The following is a 22,084-nucleotide window of genomic DNA, read 5'->3' as shown; positions in this document are numbered from 1 at the left end:
CAGCCCCCGCTGACTCATCGCCCACAGGCCCGCGCCGCCCGGCCGGAAGCCACCCTCCGCTAGTCGCTCCCTAAGCCCGCGCCCGGCCCGACCCCGCCGCCTCGCAGCAAAGCCCGCGGCGCCCCCTGGCGGTCCCTGCGCCTCCTCTGCGCCTCCCGCCCGCCTCCATGCACGCATGCGCACATCGGCCTCTCCGTCCGCTGGGCCTGCCGTCGCAGAGCTCTCCGCGGGTCACAGCTGTGCGATCCGCTGGTCATTCCCAGAGCCCCGCCCAGAGCCAGGCTGGGGGCCTCGCCTGGGCCCTTATCTCTCTTCCCTATTCCTGCAGCGCTGCCTCTTCTGCTGGCACCAATCCGGCTTTCCCTTCACCCTTATTCCCCCACCCCAACCCCAGAAATGGGACACTAATGGGCACCCCCTCTCTGAGAGGCCCCTCCCTCTCCTGAGAGATTAGGTCTGCACTCCCGGCACTCGGTCTCCTAGCAGACATCCTGATGCTGCTCCACTCCGGCCGTCCCCAACCCTTGTGGCTGTTCCTTCATCCCACAAATTCTTACTGGGCATCTGTTCTGTGACAGCCACTGTTCTACCTACTTACAAATTGAGGACTTCTCTGATCTTCGGAAGCTAATAAACACAAGAGCTATGTTAACCCTACGAGGCCCTGCCCAACTCCACTTTTCTCTCTCTTTCACCCACACACAGAGGCGTTAAACTTGCTTGGGCTCAAATGCAGATTTATTTCCTGCTGTTCTTGTGTGTCTCCATCCTGCAAACCCATTCCCTTGGAGAACAAAGAATGAGTGGGCACAATGTCCCGCGGGGAATGGAAGGGACAGGACTGCTGGCAGGGGGAGGGCATGAGGCACTTAGGGATTTACCCGTTGCTCTAAGGGAAAACAGAGGGGACTGAGGGCCTGGGCTGGGCTGGGCATCCTAGGTGTTTCCCAGAAGTACCTTTAGGCATGCCACCCACACTCCAGCTTTACCCCTCTCACGTCACTTCCTGTAGTGAGAAGAGCACATGGTGCAAGGGAGGGTTGGGGGGCTGGGGGCAGCAGTGTTCGAGGTCTTGCCCCCTAAGGACCTGGAGTGGGGCCGGAAGGAGAGGTCAACCACACCTTCCAGCGCCCCAGAAGCCTCCCCTGATGTCCTTCTGAGGCCTTCATTGGGTGCACAGCTCGGGTCTGGGGAAGACACACACACTTACCCTCTATCCTGGGCTCATCCTCCTTCTCTCTTCTCAGAGTCTCCCTCTGATGCTCTTGCACTTTGGACCCCTGACCTCATCAAACACTTGCCCTGGTTTAGCCCTTAAGAGCCCGGAGTATAGCCACATGTTCACAGACATCAGACAGAAGGGGACTTCAGAGCATCCAGCTCACCTCCCTCCCTTTGCAGAAGAGGATCTGGGACTCAGAGAGGGTCAGTGATTATCCAAGGTTACACAGCTCATGTGGGAATGAAGCCCAGGACTCCGTGGGTTAGTGCCTCCCGTCTACCTCCTCTTGGACACTCACAGGCCTGCGGGGCACACAGGAGATCTGAAGAGGCTCCCAGTGACCATTCTCCTGGCAGCGGATTAGTGGCAGGTTGCGCTGGGCCAGCCCTTCCCGGCAGCGGTATCGAAGCACGGTGTCCACCTCATAGCGCAGCCGTGGGCGGCCAAACACCTGCGCCAGGGGCATCTCCGGTGGGGGCCCACAGGACACTGCAGGGAGGACATGGTCAGGAACTGGGAACCTAACTCTGTAGGTGACAGTCCCCAGAATCTGTATGGGGAGGAGAGGAGCGGGCCACAACCTGACATGCGAAAAAAAGCAGGGGTTCCAAGTGGACCCACATCATATGTTATCCCTCCCAGGGTCCGGGACATATTTCTAGATCCCTTTGTGCTGCTTTGCCTTCCTTCTAGCCACACATCAGTCCCCTGGATCCCTAGCCCCATCCCTCCCCTCCACTGCGTGGACCCTCCCTTTCCCGCCCTCACCCAGCCCCATCTTGCAGGTGTAGGACAGGTGGTAGTTGCAGGGCACATCACTCCATTGTCCCTGATCATGCCACACCATGACCACGCAGTTCTCTCCAGAGAGGAAGTAGCTATCAGGCTGCCCTGGGTTCCAGTTTTCATAGAGCTGGCGGGAGGTAGAGGGGAGAGGAGGTGGTGAGTAGCTCTGGAACACCAAGAGAATTGGGAGGAAGGGGCCTGGAGGAGCTGGGAGAAGACGGAGGGTGGGAGCAGGACACCTGGAGAGGCAAGGCTAGAGGCCCGGGAGAAGGGGGGCACTGGGAGGGGAGGATGGGGGCCAGAGAAGAAGAGAGAGGGGCACAAGGAAGGGTTGGGGCTCAGGGAGAAGAAAGAAGGATGTCCAAGGGCAGGAGAGGGAGGAGGGCAGAGAGAAGGAGGGCAGAGGGAAGGGCCACTGGAGGAGGGTGCTTCGAGGAGCGACCGCGGCTCGCACCAGGGGGACGCCGTCTGACCACAGGAAATCGCCTTCAATGGTCCGGTCATTGAGCCCGATCCACTGGTATTCTCTGTATCGATCTGGATAATGACCGCAGGGAAGAGAAGGTGTGCAGTGAGCGCCGCTGCCCGCAGATGGCGCCCATTCCCCGTTATCGGGCGGTCTAAGTGGCCCGCGCGGGGAGGTCCTGCAATCCCAAATTCACTCTTCCCTCTTTTTTTAATTCCTCGCGCCAGTCTCTGTATATGAGCCAGATGGAAGACAGGAGCGTGGGGAGAGGGGAGAAGGAACAAAAATACCAACCAGGGATACAAAAGGGAAATTCTGGGGAAAAACAATAATAACTGTCAACAAGGTAAGAGTCGGGGAAAGCAGGTGGAGAAGAGAGGCAGGGCGACGGGAGGGGCTGGAGGCGGGGCCCTGAGCTGTGGCCAGGCCCATACAGGAGTCATTTCTTGCGCCAACCCCAAAGCTCCCCTGACTGAAGCTCTTCAAATGCAGAGTGGGAAAGAGTGAGCGAGAGAACAAAAAAGCGCCTGACAATGAATGAGGCAAGATAAGTAAGGGGTGCTTAAATGAATGAATAAGGAAGTTAATGAATGACTGAGTCAGAGAGTGAGAGAGCAGGGGATGGGGCCCCGCCCATTGGGGACCCCACAGCCGGCTCACTGTTGATGAAGTCCTGCTCCTCAGGTGTGCTGATGCTGGCCAGGTGTGCCCCATACAGCCGGCACTGGGTCTCTGCCTCCTCCCAGCTCCTCCGTGTAGAAAAATGCTTGTAGCAGGCGCCCTGGAAGGCGTCCCAGCCAGGGCTGCAGAAGCGCAGGCCTGGGCACCAGAGGGTGAGTAGCTGAGGTCAGGTGGGAGATACCCCCAAACCCAGAAGAGCCAGGTACCCCGGAAAGCGATTGGGCTCCTCCCACCATGGCACAAGGCGGGGCAGGGGAACAAGGGGGCCTAAGGGCAGTGCTAGAGAGCTAGTAGGAAATAAGGGGGTGAGGGCCCTTGGGCAGGGGACATGATGCCTTTTCGGAGAGATAGGGACCAGGGGGAAAGATGGAGTCCTAGCCTGGGCCTCTGCTCGCCTCCAGTCCAGAGAAGAGCTGGTTCCCTCCACCCGTCCCAGGAGGATGGAAACTGGCAGGTATTGAGTGCCTACTAAATGCCAGGAGTATGCCAAGCACTCCTTTAGCCCCCCCATCCTATACCCCTTTACCCCTTCCCCCGCCCCCCATACCAGAGGCATTTTGGTTCCACTTAGCAGATGAGGAAATTGAGGTTATGTGACTTGTCTAAAATGGGGATTCATCAATGACATAGTCAAAGCCAGTGCCCTTCCCCGCCGACCTAGCACACTGCAGCAGGGGCCAGTTGCCAGACCTGCCCTTCCCCCTGCCCCCCAACACACTCACCAACATCACACAGGTTCCCCCCATAGCCAGGCAAGCACAGACAGCGGACCCCCTCCTCCTCCTCCATGCATGTCCCACCGTTGTGGCAGGGGCTGGGGACACAGTCACCTGAGAGCAGGAGAAAAGCAAGTTGAGGGAGTGGGGGGTACTTTGCAGCCTGAGCCCTCCCGGTGAGGGTCAGAGTCTCCCAGCCGTGATCTCCTCTGCCGGAGAGCTACCACGGCCCTCTCACAGTCCCGCTCTGAGTTCTGGGAGCCTTCCCCCTCTGCTCCCCTCCCCTCCATCAGCATCAGCTCAGCCCTGGGTCACCCACCAGTGTGGCCCAGTCCAGTGAGTGCCCTGCAAAGCCCTCGTACCCAACTGCACCACGGGGTGAGAAACTGGGTTGTCAGCTATGGGACCTGAACTCCTCTGCATGACCTTGGACAGGTCTCTTCTCCTCTCTCAGTCCAGAAGTTAGTAACCCCCTTTGTTGCCCTTTCGGTGCCAGGCCCCAGGGCAGTTCTGTATGGTCTAGTTGGACTGAGGCAATGGGAGGTAGGGAGAGGAGAGTTGCCATTGCACTAGTGGGGCGTGGCCTGCCCATTAGTGGGTGCTAACTATCCCCCCTGCTGTCCACTGGGCAGAGTCAGTCACTCCCTGAAACTGTCAGTGGAGAGCCAAAGCACCTCCCTCACACTGTGTCCTACCCCCTCTCCCGCAGCTCAGGAATGAAGTTGCCGGTGGGTGGAGGGTTTCCCCACTGTCCCGCAGTGCTTTCTTGCAACATCGCCCACCCTCTTTACTTCTTTGTCCTATCTCCCAGGACTATTGCCCCTCACCAGCCTCCGCCTCTCCCCCACCTCCTATTCCAGCCTTGTGCAGCTCTCCCAGCCCAGAAACCCTCCCATCTGTCTGCTACCACATCCCCCGAAGGCCTGGAGTGCACTGTCAAGACCCAGCTCCCTGGGGCTAGGCCCCCGCCCAATGCCCTGGATGCTCTTTCTCTCTCTTTGAACCCCAGAATGTGGGGTGCTGCCCTTAGCTGCAGCCTGGGTGCTGGGAAGGCTTTCAGATTCCACCCCTTTCAGGGCTGGATGATGCCCAGACTGGCAATGCAGGCCTCAGCCCCGGGAGTTCTCCCTGGCCCGGGACCTCGGATAGCACCACGCAGCCCTGTTGGCAGAGGCCACGGCCCACAGAACTCCCCTCTGCCCAGGAGCCCATTGCCTGGCTGGGAATCAGGCTGGGGGCGGGGGTGAGGTGCACAGAAGCTGGAGCTGTTTCAAGGAATTTTGCTGGGATGACCTGGCTGTTTTGGTTCCAATGAATCAGCTGTTCTAGTACCACTCCTCCTGTCACCTCCTCAGCCAATGGGTTTCCCAGGCTGGTAGTACTGTCCGCCCCCCCTCCTGGGACAAAGGCATTCTACTTAACCCATTAGGCGCCAGACCCTGCTGAGGGTACCCCCGGACACTCCTCCCACCTCTCGTACTTTCCTGCTCCTCCTGCTGTCCTCTCTGCTCCTCCCTGTCCAACCTCTAGTCCTGTGGGACAAGACTCAGCCTCAGTCTCCCACACAGGCCTTGGGTTCTCTCCCTGGCAGTGGTCTTCAGAATCTGAACTCAGGACATGCAGGATGAGGTGAAAATACCATTCCTGAGACTTCGTCTTCCTGCCTCCACTACCTCGGGGCTGACAACTATATACAACCAGAATGATTTTCCCGTGATCTCACACCCTTCCCTCCTGCAGTAATAGCAGGCCAGGTGCCCTCTTGTTCATCTTCCAGGCTGGTCACATGTATGCGGCAACTAAGACGCTGCAGGTACCTCCCATGGTGCTCCTTTCCCCACCAACCCCAGCCCCCCCCCACACACACACACCTCATGCAGTGTGGAACTCCAAGGTCAGCTGGAGAGGGAGCCAACAGGTGGAAATGCATGAGCCTGAATGTGATGCAGGAGCACCAGGCCTACCTATGGCAACCTGGGAGGGGGACCAGGGGTGGCAGACTCCCAGCCTCCTCCAGGGGCCTTCACTGGGAAGCTCAACCTTCCCCCAACAGGTAGGGCTTCTTCCAGACCCCAGAAATTAACTCCCTACTTCCTCCAGTGTTCCATCTCTGATTTGTGTCTTCTCCAACATCAGGGACTTCAAGATCCTTTTGGTTTGGCAGGATGAAACCATTCCCTCTGGAGTGTGGGGGTGGCTGTCAGAGCACGGGTTAGTGGATGGAGGAAGGCGGTGGGCAGTGGGATGAGAGTTAAATGCCATCCCCCATCCTGAGATGCAGGGGGGAGAGGGTGGGGCACTTCTCTGCTAAGAGAGACCCTCGGTCACTTTCCTGTCTACATGGGAGTAACTTGGATGGATCAGAAATGAATAGAAACACACACACACACACACACACACACACACACACACACGTGTGCCCCCCAGGCTGTGTAGGTTTCTCCCCCACAGAGGTGTGGGATTACAACTCCCAGCCTCCCCCAAGTTAATGCTGAATTCTCTAGGACAATGTATGGTCAGATCTGGGATCCCAGCAGTCAGGCAGGAAAGTGTAGACAGGACTGAGGGAGGAAGGAGGAGCAATGGGCTGTTAGACTGCCAAGACAGGAAAGGGTGAAGGCTGAAGATGAAAAAGAGAGGCAGAGAGGCAGAGGCACAAACAGTCAGAGGGAGAGAGGAAGAGGGAGAGGTTGGAACCAAAGAGAAGCGTCAAAGAGCTACCCCAGTCATAGATCCATGGAATGAAAAGGTCAGACAGCTTGAGATGGAGACGGAGGGTGCCAGAGTTTTGGTTATAAAGCAGTTTAATAGAGATTTATTTCCGAGGCTTGTTTTCCTTGAAACAGTCAAAAAAAAAAATACTTCACAGAAGTAGTCGCTTAAGGCTCCATGGGGATATGGGCACTCCTGGGCCCCAGGGGTCTGCTGGGGAGTGGAACCCCAGGCTTCCCTGATGTCAGCGGGAGGCAGCTGAAAGGGGTGGCCCATGGAAGGGGGGACAGGAGCAGTGGTGGAAGACAGGCCTGGACGCCAAAGAGTACAACAGGGGATGGGGCGCCCCGAGGAGGGTGTGGGGGTGCTCTGTGGGACAGGTGGGATGTGAGCCTCAGGGTAGAGACCCTGAGAGTAGGAAAGGGCCACAGGTTGTGAGGCTGGGGGTCACAGTGAGTGGATTTCAGGGATAGGGTCACAGGAGATAGGAGAGAGGCAGAGAGTTAGCATGGAAGTCACGAGGTGAGGTGTCCGAGATTGGAGACCTACAGGTAGAGGTGGCAAAGGACAGGAGGGTGTAGGGTAATGGTGGATTTAAAGGACTACAGGTCAGGTGACCCAGAGTTGCAGGGGGAGAGAAAGGAGGAGGGTAAAGAGGGAGGTGGAGCCTTGGGCAGAGTTACCTGCTGAGGGGGCCACGGCCACTCCACTGCTGGCGCTGTCAGTGGGCAGCACCGGCTGGGTGCGCACCGAGGTCCCTTCTGGGGCCATTCTTCCAGAATTCTCTTCCAAGGGGGACTCCAGCTCCCTGGTACTTTCAGGGGCTCGTGTGGCTGGAAGCAGGGAAGGTGTCTCCTCGGAGCTCCCTGTCTCCTCGCTCTCTCCTCGGGGGACCCCAGACAGCTCAGGACTCCCAGTCTCCTCCCCCACCTCTCTCACCCCAACTGGTGTGGAAGGTGGTGGGGATGCCAAGTCCCCCTCTCTGGAAGGGGGCAGGGTCTCCGTGGGTGGTCCACGGACCCTCGGAGGCCCGGAAGCCTCTGGCTCTCCATTGGGAGGTGCCGATGCATGAGGCCACAGGACTTCCCTTGCTGTTGGGGATGCCTGGGACGGCGACTCCTCCATGCCCAGCTCAGTGGGGAGAGAGGCCTCTGGGCCAGGGCTGCTGAGCTCACTGGGCCAGGCCCACAGGTCCTCGTCCTCCACTTCCTCCTCTTCTTCCTCCTCCTGGTTCTCTTCTTCATCCTCGTACTTTTCTTCTTCCTCCCACACCTTGTCTTCCTCTTCTAAGGACCCCGTGGGCGGTACAGTGGATTGGGTTTCTAATTCTGGACAAAACACAAAAGGTTCAGCACCAGGGACAGCGACCTGGCAGTCTACTGGGGAAAGGAAGGGGAAAGGGATGGTGGGACACAGGGAGAGGGGAGGGCTGCTCTGGGGAAAGGGTCTTTGCTCCATACTGAAAGCAGAATGTCAACCTCAGGTTCAATACTGAGGTGATACTTGAGAAGGTTCTGTGAGCAGTTATTAGTTCAGGAGGACAGGGTCACTGCATCCCCCTCTCCTAGTCAGTCAGCACTCTCTAGTCTGTTTTGGGTAGGTGAGGAGAAGAAGGAACCAAGGAAGGGAAGTTCCTCTGTCCAGGGGATGGCTCCTCAGTGTAAGCATTTCCAGCCCTTTCCGAGCTCTCTGAATCTACTCTGGGGACTTCCAGTGCAGCAGAAAGAATAGAGACAAAACAGCAGAAAAGATTTCCCAGAGAGCTGGGGCAGAATTTTCTGGAAAGGCAGAGGCTGGGAGAAGGACAAGAGAGATGTCCTACACCACAAACTGCTGAAAAAGTGTGGGACAGACTCATCCAGCCATGACCCCATCATCATCCTGGGCTCCCCTGTCCCCAACTTCTCTCAGGTGGAAACATCCCCAAGTTAAGGGATTTGAGTTACCTAGGAGGATCCTAGGAGCCTCTGCAGGGTCTTCTGGAGTGGAGCTGCCGCCTCCGCCATCCTCCATGATGGGAATGGAGTAGATGGCTCCACGGGACTCGCTCTCCACAGCTTCCTGAGGCAGCTGCAGCTCCTCCAAGGTCTCCGTCACAGTGACGATGGCCTCCAGTCCCTCAGAGCCTGGGTCAGAGCCTGGGTTGGAGGCCACAGGCATGGCAGAGGGCTGGGCAGTGTCTGGGGCAGGAAGAAAGTGCCAACGGGCGGCTGAGAAGGTGGCCCTGCCCGCCCAGACCATGGCCTGCAGCAGTGTGAGGATTTGGGGATGGACTATCAGAGACCATGGAATTCTCTCAATGCTATCACATCTCCCTCTGGAGCTGCCATGGGGCTCAGGGAAACACTCCAGGGCCTCATCACTCATTCCTCAAACAACTACCCAGTGCCTACTCTGTGTCAAGCCAAGCGCTCTTCTGGATACAGTGGAGAACAAAACAGCAAACTTCCTGCTCTCAAGAATTCTAGATAAAGATAAACAAACATATATTACAGTATTGCAACATAAGGAACGGTTAAGCAGAGTAAGGAGCTGGAAAGATGGGAAGAACTACTGTAGACAGAGTGGTCAGGAAAGGCTCAGGAAGGAGACAGTGGGTAGGGCGGATGGAGGCGGAAGAGTGGATGGGATGGTCTCAACGCCTTGGGACCTGGGCTGGTGGCAAAGTGTGAGGGATCTGAGTCATTCTTGAAACGGAAGCGCACAGGCTGTCATCACCACAGAGAGGCAAAGGGCAGAGTGCAGGAAGAGCATTCAACAGCCCAACCTAAGACGATCTTAGGTGAGGAGCAAGAGGGTAAAGAAGGGCCACCCCTTTTTCTGGGGTCAGCTACCATCAAATAACCGGAGGTTTAGTGTGAACTGCCTTTTCTTCTGAGAAAGGGAGCAGAAAGGAGAAAACCAATGAAGCAAAGATGGAACTGGGCTAAGAAAAGCCCTGAGGACCATCTGCTAAGCCAGGCGAGACAAGACAGGACGTCCCTGCTCTCATCATCTGCTTCAGTGGGCCCTGCTCCCTACCAACGAGCAACCCTGTGCCCTTGCCTGCCTCTGCCCTCCATCTGCTCCCAACCACAGTGATCCTCTTTCCTCCTCCTGATCCCACTCTTCATTCCATTTGTTCCTAGAACAGTCCTTGGCATATAGGCAGTGTATTATTTTAATTATCATCATTGTTGTCATTACTGACCCTCTTCCAGGAAGCCTTCCTAGATGACCCATCCTCCTTCCTTCAATTTCCAACCCTGCCCCAGCCTCAGGTCAAAGATGTGCAGAGATGTATTTCCACGGAAGTAACGCTTTTCTCAATCTCTCATCCTGGGAGGGAGGCATCCCGTCGCCCCTCAATTTGGGTCCTTCCATGGCATAAGCTGGGTCTTCCACCTCAGACTACAGGTTCCCTAGGGAAAGGGCTTTTCTCTCCTCCCCATTCCATCTCCGGCCCTTGCAGCAACACTGCAGGCTCAGGTGAGCCAAACCCAGACACACTGTAGTTATTCCTCTCTGATGGTCAGTCAACATTTGGCCTGGGACCTGTGCCTCTGAGGGTCCCAGACACTGCCTCCTTTCCACCTCCCAACAGAAGATACATGCAGGAAGCATCTCTACACCCAATCGGCCTTAAGGCCCAGCTCCCTATGGGGGAATTATGTCTGTCGATCAGTAAAGATCTGGCATCTTCAGGCTGCAGGTTCTAGAAACCCATTGAGGGCGCCGGGTTGACTGGGAGAACTTAAAAAACATGTCTATTTAGAGAATGTCAGTCATCTCTGCTCTGCCAATGAACTGACGAGAAATGTGACTTGGTCAGCAGCCCAATACAGAGAGGCAGCTTTCAAACTGGAAGAGACAAGGCACAGATAGCTGACTATCAGTGGGGATGGCAGGTCTGAGGTGCAGGGAGGTGACCACTCCATGGCCACACAGTTCAGTGAGACCAAGCCAGGGGCACGTCCAGAATTAGAACCCTAGGTGACAAAGCTGCATATCACCCAAGACTACTTCAGGCAAATGGCACAGACCTGAGAGAGTTCGATCAGCACTGGGACAGGACTCCCAGGACTCAATCCTGCCTCTCTGGGCTGGGTCTTAGCCCTTTCAGGGAGGCGGGCTCACCTCGGAAGCAATAGACGTTAAAGCGGCTGTGCTTGTTGGGGAAGCCGGTCTGGTTGGGGAAGAGGAAGAGGGTCTTGACGCCAGGCAGGCCTCCTCCACATCGCTGGCTGGGCGTGACAATGGGGTAGCGCACGCTGCCGTCCGCCAGCCAGCCTGGGCTGCAGCGGTCCAGGCCACCGTCCCAGGCTGCATACAGCTGGCCTGTGGTGGCAATCTCTGCACCCCGCTCCTGGCAGTATGCCCGTGCCTCCTCCAACGTCAGCTTGTCCGGAGGAGCACCCAGGAACAGCTCTCCTGGGTGGCAGAGAGGGCTGGCTTACTAAGCGGTTCATAGCCCCTTCTGCCCTGGGTTCTCACAGGGACCCTGTGCAAGCTTCTCTGGGCCTCAGTCTCCCTATCTGTTGTGGGCTCAACTACCCTACTTCATGGGATCTGTGTCTGGAAGAACCTCAGGATGGCTATTAGAGTGGAAGAGAACCTGACCCAACTTTCTCATTCTATGAAGAAGGAAACTGTGCTAAGAAGCTGGGTGGTGCAGGGCAGTAGTAGCAGAGTCAGACCTGAAACTCAGTCTTCTGCCACCTATCTGGGGCTTTGATCATGAACTTGCATCTATGACAGTGTTTGGAGGGAAGGACACTGGTTATCTCCTTAATGCTGACTGTCCCCTTAAACACACGAGGGACCTTCCCAGATGGGCAGGGCCTCCCCCTGCAAAGGCCATGGGAGAACCAATGGACAGCACGGGAGAAGGGGCTAAGCACGGGCATTCCATCTCCTGGGAGCCCTTCACCCCCAATCACCATTTAGGTCTTCAGCATAACAGTAGACATCATAGAGGTCATCTGGGTCCACCACCCCATAGTTCCGGACCCCAGGGTAGCCATCCATGTCTCCATAACAGGCTTCTCGTGGGGTCTGGATGGGATACCTAGGGAGAGAGGACAGAAGCTCAGCACAGCCACCTCCAGGGAGCCGTCCCATGTTGACCCTACTGAATCCCACTGCCCTCACATGCAGCCAGTTGACAGCGGGACCAGACCCTGAGCAGGGGCCTCCCCAACTCTCTTGGAACCACCAGCACTTCTCACAGGTAGAGGGGTAGGGGGACCCTACAGCCCAACCCCAAGCAGCAGGCAGCGACTTGTAGGACCAGAGACCACGGCCGCAGCCCAGAGCCAAGTGGAAGCCCGCGGCGCGCAGCCCCCGGCCCACCTCACGGTCTGGTCGGCCAGCCAGCCGGCGTCACACTGTTCATAGCCTCCGAGGTAGGCGGCGTAGAGCTGCTCCGGGGTGGCTATGCGGGCCCCGACGCGGGCGCAGGCCTCCTGGGCGCGGGGGAAGGAGAAGGCGTAGCGCGCGGAGCCCTCGCGGTAGAGGAAAACCACCCCTGGGGGCAGAGCGCACTCCTGGGTCCAGCGCTCCCCACCACCCCCGGCCCCCGCGCACTGTGTCCCCGCACCCTTCTTCTCCCTCCTCTAAACACAAAGCGGGGTCCGCATTGCCCTCACTCCACAGCAAAAGGAGCTTAAGCTAGACGGCGGTTAGAGTTCCTCCTGAGGAGAGGGGACGCCACCAGGGACTGCGACCCCCCCACCCCGTTCCCCAGCCCCCCCCCGGCTTCTCCCCGGCCCCCGGGGACTCGGGGCGGCCTGGGGACAGCAGGCCTCTTCTCCCCCCGCCGCGTCCTCCCCGCCCCGGGACCAAGCTCCGTCCCGCCCACTCACCTTTGACCTTGACCTCCACGGCGTCGCTGCCGTCGTCTATGCCGTGCTGGACCTCGCAGCGGTAGATGCCGGAGTCGTTGGGCCGCAGCTCGCTCAGCGCCAGGGAGACGTCGGTGAGCGATGCGGGGTAGGCGGGCAGCGCCACGCGGAAGCGGTAGGCCTCGCTCACCTTCACGCGCAGCCCGCGCGCCACCAGCACCTCGGCCTCCCGGCCCCCCGCCAGGAAGGTCCACTTGACGCGCGGGGAGCCCGGGGCGGCCCGGCGGCCCGTCGGCGGCCGCAGGTAGTGCACGTGGCACGGGATGGTGAGGGCGCCTCCCAGCACGCCCTGCAGCGGCGCGCCCCCAGCCGTGCGCACGCGGAAGGCCCGGTCCTCTGGGGAGGTGGGGGCGGGACTTCACACGGAGGACCGACCGGGTCCTCGCCCCAAGAGCCCCCGGCCCCGCGCCCAGAGGGCTGCAACCTGCTCTAGGGCCCCTGGTCCTCCAGGTTGGTTCCCAAAGTGTCCCAGGCAATACCGCCCCCAGGGTTCTCCACCCAGCTCCCTCCATCCTCGCTCCCCGGGTCTCCAGCCCTCTCCCCAAAGTCTCCCAGTCTATCCCCTTTGGAGTCTCCTCCAGAGTTTCCTTCTAACCCCATCCCTGTTCCCCTCCCAGCTCCACGTGCCCTGCCCCCAGGGTCTCCCATCCTCAGCTTGGCTGTAAAGTACCTTAGCCTTGCACCCAGGGCCTCTTCCCAGCCCTACCTCCAAGGTTTCCCCACCTTATCCACAGTTCCACAGCCCATCCCTTATTTCCAAGTGATCCAACCTGGACCCTTCCCCAATCCCTCCCTGTTCTCTCTCCTTCCTAGGTACCTCAGGGTTGGAGGCAGTTGGTTAGGGCTTGACAAGAGGCCGCCCCTATGGCAGGGGAGAAGAACTGCAGTGACCCGGTGGCTTACCTGAGCTGTCCCCTTCCAGTGAATCAGCTAAGGCTGCAGGGACCTGAGCCAGGGCCAGGGCTGCCAGCAGGGACAAGAGCAGTGGGGCCATGCCCCAGGCTGATGGAGGAAGGAAGGGGTTAAACCTTAGGATGGGTTCCCCCGGGGCCCTACCATACCCACTTGGGCTCACGCAGTTCCTGGCCCAGAAGCCTACTGCCCCACCTCACCGTTGATTCTGTGACTCTCCCTGCCAAGAGATCCCTCCTCAGAGCGAAGACCTGGGTCCTACCTAGTCAACTCGCTGTGTGACCTTCGGCAAGTTCCTTACTCTCTCTGGGCTTTTGTTACCTTGCTTGTGAAACAAAAAACACCACTATCACCACCTCACAGGTTGTGATAAAGTGGCTATGATGCTTTGAGAATACTTTGTAGCTTAAAACAAACAAAAGCCTATACAAGTGCACAGCACCAGGCACACAGTAGGAGCTCAGTAAATGCTTATAGCAAGAATGGTGCATGCTATTATACTTAGGATTCCCTCTGCCCCTTCCGGTGCCAAGTTCCTTTCCGGAATGCAGAGCTTTCTCCTCCCACAGTGCTCTTCCTGTCCCTTCCTACCTGGCACTGTACCCTCCTGGATGATGCCTCCGAGACTGAACCCAGGCAATGCACAACCTCTCCCCAGGCCCCACCTCCCTATTCCCTATAAGGGAACTCTTCTCTTTACTCCCCAGCACCCTCCACTCCCCTTCCCTGGAAACCTCCTCCCTTCCTCCCCCAGCTTTTACTTTCTGCCTGGCACGGGCTTTCCCACTGGATCTTCTGGCTCAGAAACCGGCGGGGACAAAGCCCCCCGTCTCTGCCAGTCTGGCCCCCATCCAGCCTCTCCCTTCCCCCATCCCACCTTTTGTGAAAGCTCTGGGCTGGGCGGCTGGGATAAGGGGACTGAGGATAAATGGGAGAGGCCGCCCCCCTCCTAGGCCTGGCTATCAGAAGCTCTGAGAACCCAGAATATCTCAAAAATAACTCTAAATATCTCAAAGCACTCATACTCTCATAATGGAGGGGTGGGGATGTGACATTGAGAAGTAGAGACAGAAGTCCAGAGAGTGATAGGGCAGACATGGCCAGGAGGGAAGCTACAGAGTCAGTGTCTAAGGTCACTTTTAAGGGTTGGGCTAGATTTAAAAGAGCAAGGGGACTAGGTATGCTGTGGCCTGGGCCAGTGATGCAGCAGGAGGGGTGAAAGTTAGACTGCAGGTGAGATTTCCTAGAGGTTGAGTGTATTCCCACTTTCTACCCACTCCCATTTCAGGGCTATTGTTCGATCTCCATTTCCCCTGCCCTCTCAGGCTCTGCATTCACACATCAGCCCTTTCCTGAGCCGGGGCTGATGGGGAATTTTCTTCTTCTCCCAGATCCTCCCAGGCTGCAGTCCTCACTGGCCTACCTACCACCGTAACCTCCATGTCTCCCACTGTGACTAGGTGTCATTTCCTCAGGGTCAGAGTTGGGGGAGGAGTGACAGAAGCCAGATGCCCAGGGTCTCTCTCTGATCTGTAAGGAGGAGGGGGTTCTTGGTGAGGGGCAGATCAGAAGGAGCTGAGATCAGTTCCAGGCATAGAGCACTTGGGAGGGCTGTCTGACATGAGCAGCTGATGCCTGCTGGGTGCTGGGGAGACTGTTTGCCATGCACTTGAGCTATGTATGAGCCTGGGCCAAGCCCCTTCCTGGCGCCCTCTGTCCCCTCTCTGGGCTGGAGCTGGAGCTCTCACAGAGCTGGCTTCCCGCTCCCGACAGGCAGCCCAGAAACCCATAGAGCTGGAACTACTCTGGGGCCAAAACCCTGGACTATCCTTCAACCCTGTTCTGAAGGCCATGAGGACCTGGCTGCCATGGAGCACAGAGGACACCCCTGCCCCCAGACCAAGAGCCACTGCCCAGGAAAGACACAGGGTGGCTTTGAGTCTAAAGGCACTGAGAAAGCTCCACCTCGCCACCCTCGTCTCACCAAGTGTGGGCCTCGGCCCCATCCTGGTACAGCCGGAGTCCCAAGGAAACTCCAGGCACACTTTCATCTGGCGCTAGACTCAGAACCCAGGTTCCCCATTCCACACCCGCCTCCACCTCCATCCTGTCTTCTCTTCCCTCGGAGCAGGAGGCACCACTCCATCTCTAACCTCGAGAGCTCAGCATCCGTCCAGTCCCTTCTCCTACCTCCCTGCCATCCTTCCCTCTCTCCAGCTCTATCACGCCCCAGCCTCTAGATTTCTGGCCTTATCCTAAGTTCCCCAAGCTGTTCAGGAACTTACTTCTTGTCACATCATCATTCCTATCTGACCATAGACATTCACCTCCCTCATCTAAGCCACAGAGAATCCAGATCAGCCTCCGTGTGTGTGTGTGTGTGTGTGTGTGTGTGTGTGTGTGTGTGTGTGTGTGTGTGTGTGTATGCGTGCGCACGTGCACTCAGCAGAGTCAGTAGGCATGCAGGCAAGGCCAGAGCTTCAGTTACAGCGGAAGGGACCCTCTCGCTGTCCCCTTAGTGGCCGTGTGAGGAGCAGCGGGAACCCACAGAAAATCAGCAGGTATCAGCAAGGCCTTAGCAGGACTGGCAGGGGCAACTGCAGTAATTGTATAAATAGTCCTATTTATTGGAAGCACAATTAGTAATCCTATGAACAGGACCACCAGCCCAGCTATTGTGATTCTTCTTAAGCATAAAATCTGAAATATGGATGACGCTATCATTAATGGCAAAGTGATCCCTGACAGCCCAGGCACTGGTAGTGCTGGGTGGGCCTACCTGTACCTGTGTTCCCTGAGCTTCCTGGTATTACCTGGAGTCTAAATTATGCTGCTGCTATTGGGGAAATTGCAAATCTCTTAGTCCTGTTGGAACCATGTGGCCAAGCTACTCTGCTCAGAGGGGGGAGGGGAACATCTGGGGGCGGGGATTCCCAGCCCCCTGGCAGTGCTGTGAACCAAAGCAGTGATAACTGGAACTCCCACAACAGCTACTGACCACCCACTAGTACTTCCCATGGAGAACCTCAACTGTGAGAAAAGCTTCAAGTCTATGTTTTTGTCATCACAGCGATAAGGAACCTGAGGTTCAGGGAGGTCAACTAACTTGCCGAGGGTCACACAGCAACTAAGTGGCCGAGTTGGGATTCCGGTAGGAGCCGGGGACACCCGCTACAGCGCCTCCTTTCGGCCGTCCCGCTCTCTGCACAGAGGTGCCCCCAGAACCGCGGCTCATCGCCGCCCCTCGGGTGGTGTTGCCGGCACAGCGGTCACCTCGTGGGAGGCTGGCCCGGACCGCCACCGCCCTGCCCGGGACAAGGTCAGAAATCTTGGCGGTGGCGCTGGGGCTGGTGCGCGCAGCAGGGAGCACGCGAGGACCGAAAGGGCTAATTCTCCTAGCCCGAGGATCCGAGGGGTTGCGGGTCAGCCAGCACGCAGCCATGAGGGTGGCAGTGGCAGGGCTGGGCGAAAGGGGATCGGAAAAAGCAGCGGGCGCCCAGGTGTCCGGGGCTGGCGAGTCGGGCGCGCCGGAGCCTGGGAGGCAGAGGCTGCGGGGCGGGGGGCGTGGACCCCGGGGCGGCGGGTGGGCGCCCCTTTCTCGGCGCTGGGCTGCCGGGGCACTCACCTGCCGTCAGGCTACGGACAGCCGGGGTGGGGGTGGGTGGGGGCGCGGCCCCGCGAAGTTTGCCGCCTCCTCCGGGGGCTCCTCCGGGTCCACGGCTCGGTCCAGCAGCTGCAGCCGAGACTGCGGCGGGAACTGCGCGGGCGCAAGGAGAGGCCGGGCCCACTGGACGCGCAGAAGAGGGCGCCGGGCCGCCGGGCGCAGCACAAAACCCCTTTTCTTCCCCCCGCCCCCGTCCCACCCTTCTCCCGGGCCGCCCCCGCCCCCGGGTCGGGAACGCTGGGGGTTCGGGTCTGTCACGAGACCAGCTGACTTGTCTGCGTCGGTTCCCGGCGGCAGCAGCTAGAGCAAGGACGAGCGAAGTAGGACATCGTTCCAGGGATGAGAAGCCGAGCAGGGAGGGAGGGCAGGAGGGGCGGGGAGAGAGCTCTCGCCCGGCGAGAGAGGATGATGTTGCAGCTGAAGGGATGGAAGTTAGACAGCGGAAGGACTTCCCGTTGGTCAAGGGGAGCAGAGAAGGAACTCAAGAGATTCAGATTTGCTGGGGTACAGGAGGAAGGGAGGACAGGAGGATTCTTTCCTGGAGAGAAAGGCACAGCCCCTCCTGGTTTGGGTTGGGGGATAAAAACGGGAGTGGGGGTGGGGGGAAGGTAGGGGAGGGTAACTTTTTCAGAGGCAGGGATGAGGTGCAAATGACCTTGACCCTGGAGGAAGCTTTGATTGGGTTTTGTCTCCTGTGGGGCTTTCTCTCTGCCCAGAGGAAAAAGCTGACTTTGCAGTAGAGGGGAGGTTCGACAGCAGAATGGTGAGTTAAGTAAAGCAAGTCAGGAAATCTCTAGACATGGGGGTGGGGTGTGTGAGGGGTGTGAGGGGAGTGAGGGGTGGCCTCTGTTAACAGACATTACTGATCATGCAAACCAATGTGCAAAACGCGGGCGTTGCTGGGAGCCCAGAGAGCCCACTGGCCAGGACTGTTGCTACTAAATGTGTGACCTGGTGCCAGGAGGCGGTCCTGAGCACTGCCCAGCCTTTGGGGACTCCTCAGTGCCCAGAATACCAATGACACCCCCACCCCCAACCCTCCAGTCCTAGGGCCTATGCTTCCTTCTACTTTCCCAGGCTCCCTCTCCCCTCCCCTCCTCCCTCCTGGGACTCCAGGCAAAGCGGCTGGCACAGACACTGGGCAGGACTGCTGCACGCCTGGATTTGCTCCATGGATACCAGTGGCGGGAGTGGGGGCGGTGGGACTTTGATCCCCATAATTTCCAGAAGCACCCCCAAAACATCCCGAGTAAAGTGGGGTGCCTGTAATGCAAAAGCAGCCTCGGGCAGGTCCCCCAAGCAGCTCACTGATCCTTCCATGTAGCATGCACCCTAATTCATGCCTGTGTGGGAATCCCAGACTGCCCCCAGCTGGGTGCCCCAGCCCACCCCCAGCCCCTACCTGCTCTTCCCCTCCGGTGCTCTGAAGGTTTTGAGAAGCTCACAGAAAACTCCTCCCCCGAATCCTTGATGATCTGATACAGGATTCTGGCCACTCCCCAGAGACCCACCTACTATAGGGTCAGGACTGGAAGGCCTGGGAGAGTCTGGGGAGTAAGACACCTCAGTTTATTCATTTCATTAAACAAACAGGAATTGAGTGCCAGTGATGTTCCAAGCACTATTTTAAGCCTTGAGGGTGCCGTCTGGTGAGGGGGAGGGGATCTGACGAGGCCTCTGAGGATGGAACAGGGCAGCACTTGGGTGGGCCTAGAACCTCCGTTTGCTCCCTGAGAACTTGCATCCCAGGTTGAAAGGCCGCTTCCCACCCCAGGGCAGTCTCCGTGTGGGTGCAGACGCTCAGCCTAGCTGACTGGGGCTCTCAGGGACTCTAGGCAGTCAGGCTGAGCCCGACTACCAAGTGGCTGAAATTCAATCCCGCTGGTGGCTCAGATGTAACCATAGTTCTTGCATGGGGTGACCTGGCTGTGAGGGGGACAGGTCAAGAAAGTGACCTTCTTCACCAACTGCCCTCAGGACCTGAAGTGTGGCCACACATTTTGGTACCCTGGGAGGGGACCTGGCCCTGCCCGAGGCCGGCAGCACCTGGGCTGGCTAAGGGAAGCCACTGGCCCATGACTTGGGTTTGGCACAGGCGCACGCACACACACACACACACAAACACACACACTCACACACACGGGCACACTTTCAGGGGAAAGACAATGTCCAAGGCCTCCCCTTGGCCAGCCCCTCCTGGTTTCGAAAGGGGATAGTCAGGGACTGGCTGAAAGCAAATGCAAGCAGGAAGAAGGGAAGTCAGATTTTACATAGACTCTCCTGTCCCAGTGTCAGAAGGAGAATGTCTCAGGTAATCTCAGGTATCTTCTGGATAAGGTAACTGAAACCCAGATAGGGGAAGTGACTGTCCCGGGTGACAGAGGAGTCTCCTGACTCCCAGGCCAGGGTTCCCCACCTGTCTCCCTCTCAAGGGAGAGCAAGGAGTGGGAGGAGGAGGGAGGAAGGAGAGCGGGTAGGGAGGGTGGGCCGCTCTCCTCCCACTTCCACGTGCAGCCCAGCTGGCTGGCCTCCCAGGCCCTGGGGAGTTTGCCAGCCTTTCTGCATGAGAACAATCTCCTGCCTCTACATCCCCCAGACCCCCCGTCCAGACCGAGGCTGAGGCCATGACCCAAGCTGAGGAAAAAGCACCTCCCTTCCAAGTTCCTACACCCCAAGCTCCCTGCATCTGCAGTGTCAGCCCTGGGCCTTCCCGCTGGATTCCGAACCACAGTGGCCTGCCCTCCCAGCCCCCTGAACACCTGCCCCGACCCCCCCAGACTTGGGAGTGGGGCATTCAGGGAGCTGAGTTCCTCTCTGAGTCTCTGTATGTCACCCAGGCACCGGGGTCCTGTGCCGTGAGGACATGGGAATGTGGCTGAAAGGGACCGGGCTGGGGGGATGGACGGAGACAGATGCCACACTGAAGGCTGGCACAGCTGTCCTCAGAGAAAGGGGGCTTTGATAGCTTCTGAAAGGGGCCAGGAAGCCCAGGACCCCAGTTCAGGCGAGGGAGGGGCCAGGAAGAGCTCTGAGGGCTCCTGCAGCTGGACAGGGAGAAGTGGGGTGGTGGGGAGCTAGCGGGGAGACCTGCAGGCTGAACAGCATTGCTGGAGTTCACCTGCTGTATTAGCAGGAGCCAAGTGATCCCTGAGCTGGGCCGGGCCCCCTTGCCCTGCTTTGAGGGGTACAGACTCATGTGGTCAGAGGGGAACACAAGCCTGTTCCACAAAGGACATCAGAAGGTCTGGAGAGCTCAACTAGAGAACATCCAAATCTACCGCTTGAGAAAGAGTACGTTCTGCCTGCAGGCTCCCTGTAGCCCCTCTCTCTGCTTCCCAGAGGGGCAAGACCACTCACTTCTCTATGGGACTGGGCAACGTGCCAATCTCTTGGAGACTCAGTTTGTTCACCTGTAAAATGGTAATAATACCCTGTTTTATGGTTTTGATGTTGGAACCATGTCAGTGTTTCATATAATTAAAGCAACATTAAATTTAGAAGAAAAAAGTATAAAATTCCTCCAAAATCTAAGACAAACAGAAACAAATGCACCTCACTTTATATGGAGTTGGTGGCACAATCACACATAGGAGAATTCTCTTTCACGTGAATGTAAAATTCAGCAGCTTCACTCTATATCTTTGGCCTTCTAAGAACAAAAGGAATCACGGAAAAATCTTAATGTTGGCATTATTTTGAAAATGCTATTTATTATGATAAAGCAAATAAGTGATTACATTACTGGTGCTAGGAACCAAAATTTTCAGTGTCAGAGAAGGGAAGTTATGAGGAAAGTCCTAATTTTTAATTGGAATTGGAAATATCAGCATGAACTCACAATTTGTATTTATATCTTTTGCTCATGGGAGTCTTAGAAGCAGTAACACCCCAACAACAATGTGTACCCCAGTATCCAGATTGTCCTCTCTAAATAGCACTTCCTACTGAAAGCAACCAGAATTCTTTGAAGAAATTCCAGGTCTGGGGCAAGATAGCTTGTCATGCTTGAAAATAAGCAAGTATCAGACTCAGGGTCATATCAAAAGCACCCAAGAGCCGACTTGAGAAGGGCCCCACCGGCCAAAGATGAAACAATTTGAACATTAAAATGAATAGTGATTCAGATTGAAACACATATAAAAGTTCATGAGTTCACACCATACTAAAAAAAAATATTCACTGGTCACTTTTGGACATTGCTAGGACACCAACTCACGAATTTTAAAAATTAATAGGGCATAGCAGACTGTTGGACCCCACCCATATCCCCTTAGCGCTCACCTCTAGAAACCCTGAGGATTTTTTTTTTCTAGCTGTGGAGGTATGCTGGGAGTACACAGCAAGTCAGAAGTGCCAGAGAGTCAATACCTCTGAAACAGCCCTCAACCAATGACAGATGCCTCACCTCTCAGGTGGGGAACTCTGTCACAAGTTCTACACTGTGTCCCAGCATTCCCCGGCAGGAGTTAGTCCCAGTTTCCCCTTCATTGGCTTCCTTCCCTTTCCCGTCTTACTTGCTCGTCAAGATCTGGAAATGTTCAGACCCACAAGTCATAAGAGCAGTCAGGCATAGCCACAATCCATTGGGAGATAGAAATGGCACATGTGTGACTCGTGACTGGTGGGAGCATGTTCAGAGGGCACAGGTCAGCTCCATGAGCACTTAGCCCAGATTCTTAAGTTCCCAGCCTCTGTTGCACCGATGCATCTCTCTCAGCTCACACTATAGCCTTGTGGGGCTTCTCTGTGACCAGACTTCGGAGGAGGAAAAAAACCCAAATCTGGGTCATGGATGGATCAATTGAGCTAAAAAACAGACTGTGGCCATACCCTAACCCCACTCAAGGATGGCCTTGAAAGACGGTGGTGAGGGAAAATCCTTCCAGGAAGCAGAGCTTCAAGCAGTACACCTGACCATCTACTTTGCATAGGGAGAGAGGTGGCTTGAGGTCTGGGGTGTACATGGACTCCCGTGCAGTGGCAAATAACTTGGTTGGAGGGCCAGGAAACAGCAAGATCAGAAGGTTGGAGATGAGGTCTGGT

At 57.1% G+C, this 22,084-nt stretch overlaps 1 protein-coding gene across 3 annotated transcripts; it reads right to left on the bottom strand.

The window, feature by feature from the left end:
• Positions 1–720: 720 nt before the first annotated feature.
• On the bottom strand, positions 721–13,459 carry BCAN (brevican). Of its 3 annotated transcripts, XM_077155697.1 has the most exons (13): positions 12,427–12,541; positions 11,915–12,027; positions 11,503–11,630; positions 10,700–10,993; positions 8,530–8,763; positions 7,267–7,911; positions 3,878–3,985; positions 3,135–3,293; positions 2,463–2,545; positions 1,991–2,135; positions 1,521–1,711; positions 1,122–1,187; positions 721–1,006 (listed from the first exon to the last, which is right to left on the bottom strand). In XM_077155697.1, exons 3-13 carry the CDS (start codon positions 11,588–11,590, stop codon positions 995–997), a joined length of 2,025 nt encoding a protein of 674 aa, XP_077011812.1. In that variant the 5' UTR covers positions 11,591–11,630; positions 11,915–12,027; positions 12,427–12,541; the 3' UTR covers positions 721–994. The 3 variants fall into 3 exon arrangements, with proteins under 3 accessions (XP_077011812.1, XP_077011811.1, XP_077011813.1); XM_077155696.1 differs by having other exon boundaries at positions 721–1,187; XM_077155698.1 differs by lacking the exons at positions 721–1,006; positions 1,122–1,187; positions 1,521–1,711; ... (2 more) ...; positions 3,135–3,293; positions 3,878–3,985 and adding an exon at positions 13,369–13,459 and having other exon boundaries at positions 6,672–7,911; positions 11,915–12,089; positions 12,427–12,801.
• Between the last annotated feature and the right edge of the window lie 8,625 nt (positions 13,460–22,084).

The sequence above is a fragment of the Tamandua tetradactyla genome, chromosome 4 (assembly GCF_023851605.1).
Source record: "Tamandua tetradactyla isolate mTamTet1 chromosome 4, mTamTet1.pri, whole genome shotgun sequence".
In the NCBI taxonomy this organism is placed as follows: domain Eukaryota; kingdom Metazoa; phylum Chordata; class Mammalia; order Pilosa; family Myrmecophagidae; genus Tamandua; species Tamandua tetradactyla.
The sequence above is the reverse complement of the archived record's forward strand: the minus strand, read 5'-3'. Positions and strand labels throughout refer to the sequence as shown.